The 13436-nt window shown below is 41.2% G+C and overlaps 1 protein-coding gene across 1 annotated transcript; it reads right to left on the reverse strand.

Moving 5' to 3' along the window:
* Positions 1-372: 372 nt before the first annotated feature.
* RPP40 (ribonuclease P/MRP subunit p40) lies at positions 373-8885 on the reverse strand. The gene is made up of 8 exons (XM_037045355.1): positions 8701-8885; positions 6982-7126; positions 5416-5484; positions 4687-4782; positions 3876-4001; positions 1962-2160; positions 1702-1836; positions 373-591 (listed from the first exon to the last, which is right to left on the reverse strand). Exons 1-8 carry the CDS (start codon positions 8821-8823, stop codon positions 393-395), a joined length of 1092 nt encoding a protein of 363 aa, XP_036901250.1. The 5' UTR covers positions 8824-8885; the 3' UTR covers positions 373-392.
* Between the last annotated feature and the right edge of the window lie 4551 nt (positions 8886-13436).

The following is a 13436-nucleotide window of genomic DNA, read 5'->3' on the forward strand; positions in this document are numbered from 1 at the left end:
CCTGTTTCCTCACAGCTGACGTGAAAACTAAATGAGGTAATACCTGCACAACACTTGAAGTGGGGAACTAGCTCTTATTATCATACAAAAAAGCTGCAGTCATGTACCTGAGTAAAAGCACACATCTTACCAGACTATTCCATAACCCCTGTCCCTGGCTCACTCTACTGTGCAGTAACTCACACGTCTGTGCTGACACTGACAGGGAGAAACAACTCTGAGCAGATCCCTGGACAGGCCCCACTGCAGTCTGGGACGGGACCCATCCAGAGCAGGATGCTTATCTAAGATATGTCATTATCATATAAGTCTCAGAGAACACTCAGTCCTTTTACCACTAAGAAATCTGAAAAGTATAAATATAAACAAACATGATTATAAATTTTGTATTTTTATGGTGGACAGTCATCATTTGCCCCAACAGCCATCTGAAGCCAATAGTCCTGATTATTAAAAATCACAAAGTTGTATAAATGTTCTCCTCCTTTTTGAAAACCGTGCTCATTTTCTCTCCACGAAACAGGGCTGTCTGCAAAGCCTTGAACCGTCAATGTAACCCAAGGGGCTAACTTTGGCTCGTCAAAGTAATGACTGAAAAAAAAAGATAATTCTTATAAACAGGAAGAATTAGGAATGTTCACTTTTTTTAAACTTATTCAGGATAAGTGATATTTCTGAGGTTCCAATGAAACTTAGACCTTAATTTATATTTATAAAACTGAGGAGATGCAAATTAAATTCCCGATACTGTATTGTGAATTCCATAAAGGTTAATCAATATACAATGCACAAACCAAATTTCAGCTTTACCTACCTCCACTGTAGAAAATCATGTAAGATTTAAATACCAATAAGAAAACCCCAAAAGTGTATAAGAATAGCTTCTCTCCCTTTAACTGCTGTTTTTAGAGTCTTTGTTAACTGAAACACTACAGTATAATTTATCAGATTCTAAAAATTAAGTTTTCTTATTGAAGAAAATCAAAGTACTAAACTAATAAATGTGAAAAAGAATGCTGGGTTTAAAAAAGGAAAACCCTCACGACTGCAATCCTAGACATTTTCAAAGTGAAGACTGAGAAGACTTGCTCAGTTTGTAAACTTTTCAGTATGGAACTTGAGTTTCCTGACCTCAGAGACAATGCAGCCCCTTACTTATATAATACCTTACCCCCAAAAAATAAAAAAAACTAATGGTATTTTACACAATCCTCAGCATATTATTGATGCCCAGTGATTCACAAGCTGTTAGAGCTGGAAATGATCTTAGACACGATTTGAATCGGTCAACTCCTTTTTTGTACCCTATTTCAAAGTGAGACATCTTGCAGAACTCCAATATTTAAAGCAGATCATGTCTTTCCTAGAGTATGTCTATTTTCTAGGTGACAAGTGTAACTTAAACTGCACCAAAATGATCCAGGGGAGCAGAACAAGAAAGATGAAGTTTGTTTCCGAGAAGCACAGTTAAGCTCTGCTATTCGTCTTTCCATAAGGACAAGTACATGGCAATAGAGTTTTCCCATCACCATGGATAATTATGTCATTTAAGATGATGGTGTTACTATACTGTGAGCCCAAGCCTGGAATAAAAAGGGAGATGTTTGTGACAGGATGCTGAAACTTAAAACAGTAGCACTGCTCCTAAAATGTCATGTTGGCACAGACAGGCAAGATGAAAAAGGCAAAAAGTGTTCATACCACAGCTGTTCCAACAGGAGACATATCTTCTCTGGAAGTATGAAACCAGTGATCGTACACAAAGATGCTTTTGCCATCAGTGTGCTTGGCTGAGGACAGCAGTAAGTCGATATGAAATTACTAGGCTCATTATTTCTGTCACAAAAAAAGAGAGAAAATACATCTATATCCATCACATGACCACTTTCAAAGTATATATTAAGCCCCTATTCAAAACAAGAAGCCCGAGCCCTGCGTGACCCTGGGGCTCTCGTACGCACAGGTCGGCGTTACTGAAGACGGCGCCCAGCCAGTCGAGCAGCTCGCCAGCACTGCAGGCTGCCTCCAGCTTGCCCCCGAGCTCGCTGCTCTGCAGCACTGGGCACTGCAGATCTGTCACCATGCTCACTGCTATTTTTGGCTGATGCTCCTGAATTCCATAACTGGAAAAGTATGACATCATCGTTGATTCTTCTACACCTTAAAACAAACCATATAAGGCCATTTGAATATTATAAACAAGTTCCATAAATCCCTAAAACTACCCCACCCCATCTGAGAGTCATGGGACACAGGTAGGATTAAGATAGAAGGAAGTTGTGCAAAGCTATATTCAAGTTAAAATAATTTAAATTGCTTTCAGTTCCTTGTGCCAAAGTTCTGTGAACATTCTTCTTCTTTCACACTTTCTCCACAAAAGCATAACACTTCCAGATTCAACTTATACAAATTTCACCATTTGCTGTAATAAGAAAATTTCATCTTAAATAAGACCAAAAGCATTGTTTGTGTACAAACAAGTGAATTCTACAGGAAAAGGAACATATTTTCACAATCTCCATAAAAGAAAGAGAAGAGGACCTGAATGATGATAGAATCACATTCAACCTTGTCTCTGAATCCAGTAATTCAGTGTTATCTTCAAGGATTTTCCAACAGCCTTGGAAGACAGAAATAGTGGCCCCATCCAGAGCAAATGACAGGCCTTTTTACTGTTCGGCCTAAAGGAAATAATGTCTCCCTTCTTCTAGGGCAAAGGTCAACAGGCTTACTGTCCAATATAAAAGATTTGAGTTCCTTAAGCTTGAGTCTCCTTTCCTGCAACATGTATGTGCCAGCATCACTTGGCCCACCGTGTCTCTCCACGTAGGAATTAGGCCTTGGTGGACTGGTGCAAATGCTGATACTCTGGCCACTGATACTGCTTTCAGTAATAAAGTCCTTTGTCTCTGACCCATATCTTATGCCAGCATCCAGGAGACGGTGCAGGCTAACTTCTTAGCTTGCAAGAGGGTACAATCACAGAACTTTCATAGTTCCTAACAATAAATACCTTAAAATAATTAGGAATCTTAGAAACACATAGCCCTCCAGAACCCAACGCAAAGATGGCCCTCAATGAAGATTTTATATGACTGAAATGTTGGCCTGTCTCTCTGCCCTCTGATATTTCTACCACAAGTTACAAGGAGAATCACTGAAGTATTATACACCTCAGACTCACGCAAGCAACCCGGGGCACCCAGGGACCAAAAACTTCCCACGAGGGGCAGAGAGATGCGCATACTTCCACAATGAACCTGTGTGTTCTCTCTCTATTCTCCACAAGAGTGGACCTCACTATCAGAATTGTGGTGATCTGATTCATTATAATCTTGTGATGGGCCAAAAACACACTACTAAAACAGAGCAAGGGACATGGCAAACCTAAATAGATTAATATATGTGGTGACCATCAAACTTTGAATTAAATTTGTCCCAATTAATTAAAACATGCAACAAATTTAACCTAATCTCTAATGGCATGCCTGACTATTACTGTGAAATAATGAATACACATTTTGTATATATAACTCTGAATGGTGTTATTTTAAAACATTACAGCCAAGGCTGTTAGAGATAAGCTGGAAGAAGGAAGGGGAGAACCAGATAAAGGTTAGCTGCTCAGCAGCCATTCTCAAGATCTCTGGATCTACATATAACCCAAGGAGACGGAGACAGCTGGCTGCAAGCACAGATTATCCTGAACTACGGTTCTGGGGGACGAGAGGGGCCAAAGCAGCTTTCTTAATAACACTTACACGTTTAAGTACATAATACCCCTGGCCATAGGGATGAAATCACCATTTTATTCCCCTTTAATTAACAATTAGATTTCAAAACTACTGTATTATTTCATAATTTATTCTTCATACCTGTATGATGCCAAGCCAAAAGAAAATTGAATTTCAATGGCTTCTTTTCCTTGAAGGACCAAGATATTCTTTTATATTTCTTAGAATCCAGATTAACGGATAAATCCATCAGATCAATGGAAATAACTTAAAAAATGGAAAGAGGAATAAATATTTAATTCATATGTAGCTGGATTACACTGTGGAAAAAGTACTGTCATTAAAAAAACAGAACTTTTGGAAACTTTATAGATAGTAAAAATTATTTTGTTCTTCCTGCACTTTTTTTTTTTTTTTTTACCAAATCAAAACTCTGCCTTTAGTGGGCATTTCTAGCATTAAGAGCTAAAAACAGGTGTTTTTAATTCATCCTTTTCCCAGGTCAAAAACCAAGGACAGAGTCAACTCTAATCTCCCTCTGGATGGGGCTCCCTTTGCTAAGGCCGATGCCCAAGCCAGACGCTACCAGCAGAAGTAAATTTTTCCCAGCAACCACAAAGACTTAGGCAGATCAAAGGACATTCTTTATTAAGAACAAGTTGTAGACTCTTACCTTGGGTTCACTACTTTGAATTTTTGACCCCAAACATATACCTAACAGACTATGCCGATTCTATGATCTTTTAAGATGCAGCCTACAGCTAAAAAGAAATGGCATTATCTTATCCTCCCTGAAGCCCAACTGAGAGCCCTCTGAGTCAAAAGCTTTAAAAACAAGAAAAAGCCATACTTTTTCTGAACGAAGAAAACAGAAGCAATTCAAACATTTAAATTTAAATTGTTGTGAGATTACTACCTTGTTAGAAACTGATGGAGAAAACATAATACTTACTAAATTTCATTATTTTTCTACCAGAATAACGAGATGGATGACCTTGAAGTCCAGTTTCTTCATAAGTGTCTTTATCCAGTGATAAAATTAATTTCCCTATAAATCAAATAATTCCCATAAAAGAGATGTCAAAATCTGACATGTTCTATGACCAAAAGAAAGCAAGGCAAATTGAGCAGTTAGGTATCAGAGCAATAAATTGCATTGAAGAATTTTATTTAAAATACAAAAATATTATTTGTACATACAGACATCTTATTTATAATACAAGGCTACTGTTTATACATTATACACACAAGGATTAATTATAATAGTGCAACTAGAAATTTATCCAAATTTCTACTGAAGAAGGAATGAACGAGTCATTCTATATACCTCTTCCTTGGAATATCTTCAAGACATTAAAAATAGTATGTCAGAACAAGATGCACTGATATGGAAAGCTGTCTGATATACAGGTTGGGAAAAAAGCAAACTGAGAAACAATGTAATATGATGTAATTTATGTTAAAAAAGAAGTACCTTAAGTGTGTTTATAAATTCACAGAAAATATCTGGAAGAATGAACACAACCTGTTAACAATAGCTCCCTCTAAGAAGGAGAGTTTAGAGAAAGGGGGATGGAAGGGGGACCTTCATTTTATATACATCTGTATAATTTGACCTTTTTATTTAGAGCAGCACTTCATTTTTAATTGAAGAAAGAAGAAAAAATGAATCAGTTGTTACCATTTGGCAGCAGAGCAACAGTATTATCTTCATCAATATTTGTATTGTATGTCAGTGCACAGCACGAACCTGTAAGAGAAAGCCCAGAAGAGAAATTAAGAAAAAAAATCACACCTGCAAAATGAGTGGATTATTTTTACATGATAATAAATCTTCAAGATTACTGCTCTAGGTCACTCAAACTAAAACCTGCCACTGTTAACCTGGAGGGCATGAAAGGCCAAGCGCAGTCAGTTTAATCCCCTGCCCACGACCTGTTTGTGCAAGATGACTATCATCAGGCAAAAAATGGACTAAGGATGGAACATGTGTCCTTGGGGATGCTGGCAGAGAGGCACAAAGTGGAATATTAAGTTAAGTGTACACACCTGAGAGGCAGAGTTCCAGGTTGAGATTCAAAATGTGCCAGGAACTTCTATGAAGTTAAAGTTACTCGATCTCTCCCAGCCTCAATTTCCTAACCTGTAAAATGGGGATCACAAGCCACCTTCAGAGAGCACAGGTAGCAAACACAAGGCCTGTGGGCCAAATCTGGCCTTGTCCTTGTTTTATCCAGACAGCACCTTGTTTCTACCCCAAGCAAGTGCTGAGCTCTCACTTAACAGTTACGTAGTAGTTGCATTTATATAGTCCTAAAATTACATTTGGCTTTTTTAAGGCAACCACGAGGCTGATGTGGACCCCGGTGAAAATGAGTCTGACACCCCTGGCATAGACTTATTGCAAGGGTTTAAATTGGGTAAGATATATAACAGTGCCCACTATAACTAGTGTCCACACTATTAATAAAGTAGTACCAAACTTCGAAACAGATGAAAAGAATAATGTCAATGAGACCAAAACCAAAACATCCCGCTGCATAAGCATCCCCAGCAACATCAGAATGAGAGGAGCTCCAAGTAACTAGGATTTTTTATAGCTCCACTGGAGAAGACAAACAAGGGTCCTACAAGATTAAGTAAGTGGCTTATTTATAAGTATAGTAACTTATGCAGTGAGGGTGGGATCCCCAGAGACTTTCTGAGAAACAGTTTCAAACAAGTGGCTTCCTGGAATCAACTGGAATAAATCAATCAACCCAGTAGATATGAATAGGAATGAGGAGAGCAGAGGAGGGTGAGTCATAAAATCTAAAACATCAAACCACGAGTACCTGTCTCCGTAGACAGCTGCTGTGGTTGCCTCAGGAAATCAACCTTTTGAGGAAGCTGTTGTGAGAACTACTGAAAGCAGAGTTCTTTGCAGCCACACACCCAACAGCACTGTATCTGAATACATGGATCAAAAGGCTTTCCTCTTCATCAATCCTGTTTTAAGATGAGGGGTACCCTTTTGCTACAGCATCCCCACACAACACTGTGGATAAGTTTTATCAGAAACCACCACTTAATAAGAGCCTGAGAAAGGTGAGAATATTTAGAGATGGGGAGAGTGATGCACACACTTGACCACACAGACTATCTCCATAAGCCCTACTTAAAACAAGAAAAGAACCCTGTATTGTAAAGTGATCTAAGTATACTTTCTCACCTTGCCATGTTCACAGACACTACACAGTTTTCTTACCTTTCTTTACAAAGGTATTGATGAATTCTTGTGTAATTAACTCATGAAGAGGTAAATTCTTCACAAAGTAATAGGGTCCAATTTCTGTAACCAGGTTTTTCAGTTCTTTAGGTAGTATCCCACATTCAGGAATCAGAAATGAAACCTATTGGAATGTGTAATATAAACAGGTCTTATTTTTCATGTAGATCAACACCCAGGTTTTTAGGGATGATATAACATCATGAAGGCTGCTAACTATTCCTCCAGATTTCTACAAAACTCTTATAAACTAACTTACCAATCTCATGAAAAGAAAAATCTGACAGGTTTTTCATTTCTGCATTCAAATGTACAGTACCAGAAAGAGAATGAGCAAGAAAACTTTAATGGAAAGGTCTTGTTAGTATTTTATCTTTTATAAATAAGCTATATGTTTATGTCCTGTCCCTTTTACTATACTCTAGTTAAATTTTAGTAAAATATAGAACAATTGTATATCCCTGTATTTGTTTATCCCAGTAACAGGCTTGAATCAAAGGAATTGTCCCTTAAGGCATAAGGGATTTACTCCTTCAGAATCAATTATTAAAAGGTCACTCGGAAGCATAAAGGCTCCTGAATCTTCTACTTTATAGATAGAAAAAAATCTACAGATCAGACTTGGTGAGTTAAGGCACATCCTGACTGTCAGTGGTGAGCTTTCCATCCAAAGCAGAGTTGTTAAACCTAACAGTTTCACGTGTTACCCCAAGTGCTCCACACCTTGAAAGTCGCTCTCCCAAAGACTGAACACCAGTCTGTTCCAAGGATCAGGGTCAGCACTTGTGTCTCTGAAACACTGGCCAGTCAGTCCTCAGGGAAGATTAGGAAGATTAAGTTGATCAATTTAACGTGCTGAAGGCCAAAACCATTACCATCTAAAAGCTTAATTTTTTGGACGCCTTGCCATTTAAACGTGTTGGTGAATACAGCCTACTAGACACTTGACCAGGAATTTGGGTTGTTCTCCCTTACTCTTTGCAAATCCTGGATAAACCAATAATTAACGTCATTGATGCCTCGAATTCCCACATCTGAGAGGAAGGCACTCCACGGGGGTGACATTTTTAAGAAGCCAACAGCCAATGTTACCAGCCCCCAAAAGCTCTTAAGTTATGCTTGTCAGCAGGGCCACCACACCGAATTTCTCCCCAAAGCTGCAGAAATAGCGCATTTTGCCTGAGATACAGAAAACGGCAGGCAGATGAAGAAGAAAGTTTCCGTAAACTGTCCAGAAAAGCAAGTAGTTTCCTGGGCCTGGACTCGGCATGATGCTCTGAAAGACCCACAGGCGGGTAAGACAAGGAAGTAAGTGCTGGAGAGGGGGCGAGAATCTGGCTTCGACACGGAGCAAAAGTAAGTAGTTAGCGGCCGGCCAACCGGCCGGCCCATGGCTACCCTTTGCCGGGATCACGGCCTCCTAACTTCCCACTCCCGCCCGCACCTCTCCCCCGAGTGCACCGCACCTGGGTCGGGGAAGGTACGGGAAAAACCGGGCAGCAGTGTTAGAACCAGGACCGGAGAAGAACGCCCCGCGCCCGGCGCATCCTGGGAGTTGTAGTCCTGCAGCTCCGCAAACCACTGGGCGCGAACGGTTAAAAGACACACTTCCCAGCACACCTGGCGAGGGGACCGCCTAGGCTACAGCGCGGCTCTCACAAGGCTCTCCGGCTCACCGGCCCAGGCGGCCGGACTCACCCGGTAGTTGTGATAGTGCGTCTCCACAAGATGCCTGTGTCGCGACTTTTCGTGGCCGAAGTTGGATTTCTCGCAGACCAGCAAATGCCGGGGTACTTCTCGCAGCCTGCGAAGCGTGGCCATGAGTGACTCTCCCAAACGCAGGTCCTCGGAGAGCTCAGCGAGCTCGCCCCGTCCCTTCCACTTGCCCCGCCCCCATTCCTTGCCCCGCCCCACTCACTGAGGCCGCTCCCAGGTGGGGGTGGAGCTATTGGGCCAGATTAGGCTTTTTTTGGAACCCACGAAGCAGCTTATTATTGGCGTTTGTTACCTGGGACCTGGGACCCTGGAAACTGCCTTTTCAAAGCCTCCTTTCTCGCCAAGCCCTCTATTCTTCTCAGCTGCTGTCTCCTACCATAAATCCTTCCTGTGAGTGCACCCACGCCCCGCCCGCCTTGCTGCTTCCCAAAATATTAAGGAAGTTTGTTTAGGAAGGTAGTATGCAATTTCTGTTTCCAGCCCTACAAAAAGAGGCTTTGGGGACCACCTTTAAGACCTTTTTTAAAATGTCCTTCTGGAACCTCTTAATAATTTGTTGCCGTTGGTGGTTACAGTGATAATTCATTTTCCATTTCGCTTTTCTGACCACTATTACTATGTCACTATATGCTTCTCAGACTGGAGTATGCACAGCCCCAATTTTGTGCAGAGAGGATACTTGGAGCAGAATATCGGTGGTACAACTTACTGGAGCACTAACTTTACTGTACGATTTGGAAGAACTGAAGTTAAATAATTTACATAGTAAGTATTAACAAATTTAAAACTAAGACAAAGCTGGAAAGTCACCTGGCAGTTACTGTTAGTAACTTGTGCTCAAAATGTCAGACTGTCTCCAAGAAAATGCTAAGAAAAACCTATTTCTCATTATTTTAAATGGGAAAAATTGTAAGGAATAGCAAGTCAATTGTAAAACTCTACCAATGTCCTAAATCACAATATGACATCTAGACATAACTTTAAAATGTTATATTAGGATGTAAAATGCTTAAAATATTGCTTCTTGGTCACTTCACAATTAAGTAGCAGTGGCCTCCCAGAAAGCAGTGACATCAGATAAGTGACTAGAGTGATTTTGGTGGCCTACCAATTGTATTTGGAGACTTTTCTAGCAAGCAGTTCCATTTAAAACATTTTATTAATTCGGACTTCCAGCCAAGATGGAGGCATACGTGGAAACACTGTGCCCCCTCCCACACTAAATTTAAAGACAGCAAAGTTTTAGAAACAAAAATGCAGCCAAAAGAGTGAAAATTGAACTGTATGGAAGCCCGACAACAACGAACCACTCAGCCAGACAGAGTCACAACCCAGTGACTGGGTCACCTGGCCCTGGTGAACACCTAAGGCTCCCCCCCTCATACATAACAGGTGGGAACAGACCAAACATTATGACTCAAGAACAGTTCAAAGCCCCAGAGCCTATAATTTGAAGTGACCAAGAAATAGCCAACCTTTCAGATGCACAGTTCAAAACACTGGTGATCAGGATGCTCACAGAATTGGTTGATTTTAGCTACAAATTAAAGGGACATATGAAGGCTAAACTGATTGAAATGAAGGGAAATGCTCAGGAAACCAATAGTGATGGAAGGGAAACTGGGACTCAAATCAAGGGAGTGGACCAGAAGGAAGACAGAAACAACCAGAAAAGAAGAAACAAACAAGAATTCAAAAAAAAAATGAGGAGAGGCTTAGGAACCTCCAGGATATCTTTAAACATTCCAACATCCAAATTATAGGGGTACCAGAAGGGGAAGAGGAACAGCCACTAGTGGAAAACTGATTTGAACAAATAATAAAGGAGAACTTCCCCAGTCTGGCAAAGGAAATAGACTTCCAGGAAGTCCAGGAAGCTCAGAGAGTCCCAAAGAAGGTGGACCCAAGAAGGAACACACCAAGGCACATCATAATTACGTTACCTAAGATGAAAGATAGGGAGAGAATCTTAGAAGCAGCAAGAGAAAAGAGACAATTACCTACAAAGGAGTTCCCACAAGACTGTCAGCTGATTTCTCAAAACAGACCTTCCAGGCAAGAAGGGGCTGAAAAGAAGTATTCCAAGTCGTGAAAGGCAAGAACTACTACATCCAAGATTGCTCTATCCAGCAAAGCTTTCATTTAAAATGGAAGGGCAGAAAAAGTACTTCTCAGATAAGGTCAAGTTAAAGGAGTTCATCATCACCAAGCCCTTATTATGTGAAATGTTAAAGATACTTATCTAAGAAAAAGAAGGTAAAAAATATGAACAGTGAAATGACAGCAAAATCACAATTATTAACAACCACACCTAGAACAAAAGCAAAGTAAGAGGACAGGTAGATCGGGAGCAGAAACATAGAAATGGAGATCTCATGGAGGGTTAGCAACAGGGGAGAGGGAGGAAGAGAAGGGGGGAGAAGGTACAGAGAATAAGTAGCATAAGCGGTGGGTAGAAAATAGACAGGGGGGAGGGCAGGAATAGTATGGGAAATACAGAATCTAAAGAACTTGTGACACATGAACATGAATGAAAGGGGGAGAATGGTGGGGGAGGGGTGTGCAGGGTGGAGGGGAGTGAAGTGGGGAATGGGACAACTGTAATGGCATAATCAATAAAATATATTTAAAATGTTTTATTAATTTTTAAGGCTCAATATAAAATTTATATTTATAAACATCAGCTGAAAAAATGTATTGAGAGATAAATACCTGTTATGCATTTTGGGTATTCAAAAGTCAGAGGTGTCTTTTCAGGGAAACATTACTTGAGGATTTGTTCTGTGGGGTGTGCCTGTATTACAAAATGGGAGGGAGGTGGGGAACACGGGGTCAGGGGGCAGGGCTGGGAATATAAGACAGAAAACTGTACTTGAACAAGAATTAAATTAAAAGAAAGAAAGAAGAGAAAGCAAAAGTCCAACTTATTTTACAGCTTAAAACCATAGCTTTGCCCTGGCTGGTGTGGCTCAGTCAATTGCATCCCAGCCTGAGAACCAAAAGGTCACTGGTATGATTCCTAGTCAGGGCACATGCTTGGGTTGTGGGCCAGGTCCCCAGCTGCAGGTGGGAAGAGGAAAACGCTGGATGTATCTTGCATGTTGATGTTTCTCTCCCTGTCTTTCTCCCCACCACTTCCCCTTTCTCAAGGAAGTAAATAAGTAAAAATCTTAAAAAACAACAATAACAAAAAACTATAGCTTCAAGTATATTTGGGGCTGAGGAGTCCTTTCAGCCTACCTTCCCAGAGTTCTGTGCCTGTAATAATTCCTTGCCAATATCATTCATTTCCCCTTCCCTCCCTGGGTCATTTCTATTGGCATACAAAAGCATGCCCTAAGGTACATTGAACAAAAATACCTTGCATTTACCACTGTTTCTCTTCTCCATTAGAGCTACCTGTCCTCATCTTTGTTCCTGAACCCATTCCATTCTAGCTTTCCTCATCACTAATTTACTGAGAAGTAGTAGTGTTGGTCAGAAGCAAAGCAAGTTTCTGTTCTTATCTCACTCAATCTTTTAGTTGCATTTGACACAGAGGCTACATCTGAGCACTTCTTCCTTGCATTCCCTGTATCTTCTTATTTTCTGATGCTCTGGCATCTGGAGTCTTGGTGCCTAGGAAGAGACCTTCCAGGGCTGTGAACGTGCTTTTCATTTGCAAATTTACCAATCCAGAGCCCACACCTCTTCTGTGGGCTGTTACACTCCAGGCTAATATCCCCGTGCCCTCATTACCCCAAGGCCAGGTACCAGACAACTGGAGATAGCCCCTGTACTCCAGAGTTTACTGACATTATTCCAATTAGCTAATCCCAAACCTGCTTAGTCGGTTTACCCTGCCTCTCCCATTTCTTCCTAGAGTAAGGTTTTCCCTCACTCCCTCTGCCTCCTGACTGACTCAGGTGGCTCTGTGTGGCCTGCCATGCCACCTATTTCTAGGGAACTGTGAGTAAAAACTTCTTCGTGACAGTCATTGCAGTATCTGCATGTCTCACCATACCTGATTAGAGCAAACCTCTTGGGTAAATTGAATCACTTTTTTCTGGACTTTTGAGACCCACTCCCCTCTCCTGGATTTCCTCCCACCTCTCCTACTTCTCCTCCTTCATTAGGTCTCTGGGGATCCTCAGCCCCCTTCTCTTTCCTGTCTGGCCTCTGTTCTCTTCCACAACAGTCTCACAGCTTTCAACACAACTGTCTGCTGAAAAATGCCTGGTTCTCTTCCATCAGACGAGCCCCTGGGAGTCATGCTTGACTCTTTTCCCTTCTGTGATCCCTTGTTGGCTTACCTGCAACATGCATCCTGGTTGCAGCCTCTTCTCATTCTCTCCATTCCTACAACCAGTATCAGCCACCATCCTCTCTTTCTGGTCTTTTGCTAAACACAGCCTCCTGACCATCTCCCAGCTTCCTGTCTTGCCCCCCTACATTCCACTCTCCACTCAGTATCCAGAGTGATCTCTTGAAAACATGAAAAACATGATATATGCCACCCACTCCCTACTTAAACCTGCTACTAGTTTCTCACTGTAGTAGTATAAAAGCTTAGATAAACTGGTCCCTGCCTATCTCTGTGGCCTTGAGCCAGGAAATAGGAAGGAAGAAACTCCAGAGGTGCCCCAGGGCTAAGACAAAGCACATCAATACAGGACAGAGACCCTGTTCTAAGACCAGTTTTTCCCACTTTCTTGAAAAGCAGGGAATCATGATGAATC

Source organism: Sturnira hondurensis, unplaced genomic scaffold (assembly GCF_014824575.4).
Source record: "Sturnira hondurensis isolate 20B ecotype Veracruz unplaced genomic scaffold, ASM1482457v3 Scaffold0004271, whole genome shotgun sequence".
Taxonomy (NCBI): domain Eukaryota; kingdom Metazoa; phylum Chordata; class Mammalia; order Chiroptera; family Phyllostomidae; genus Sturnira; species Sturnira hondurensis.

Bases quoted from the DNA above. Each gene is read 5' to 3' on its own strand.
- RPP40 (XM_037045355.1), bottom strand. From the start codon at position 8,823: ATGGCCACGCTTCGCAGGCTGCGAGAAGTACCCCGGCATTTGCTGGTC. The intron at 7,127-8,700 runs GTGAGTCCGGCC...ACATTCCAATAG, and splicing joins CGCACTATCACAACTACCGG to GTTTCATTTCTGATTCCTGA. The intron at 4,002-4,686 runs GTAAGTATTATG...CCATTTTTTAAG, and splicing joins TAGAAAAATAATGAAATTTA to TTATTTCCATTGATCTGATG.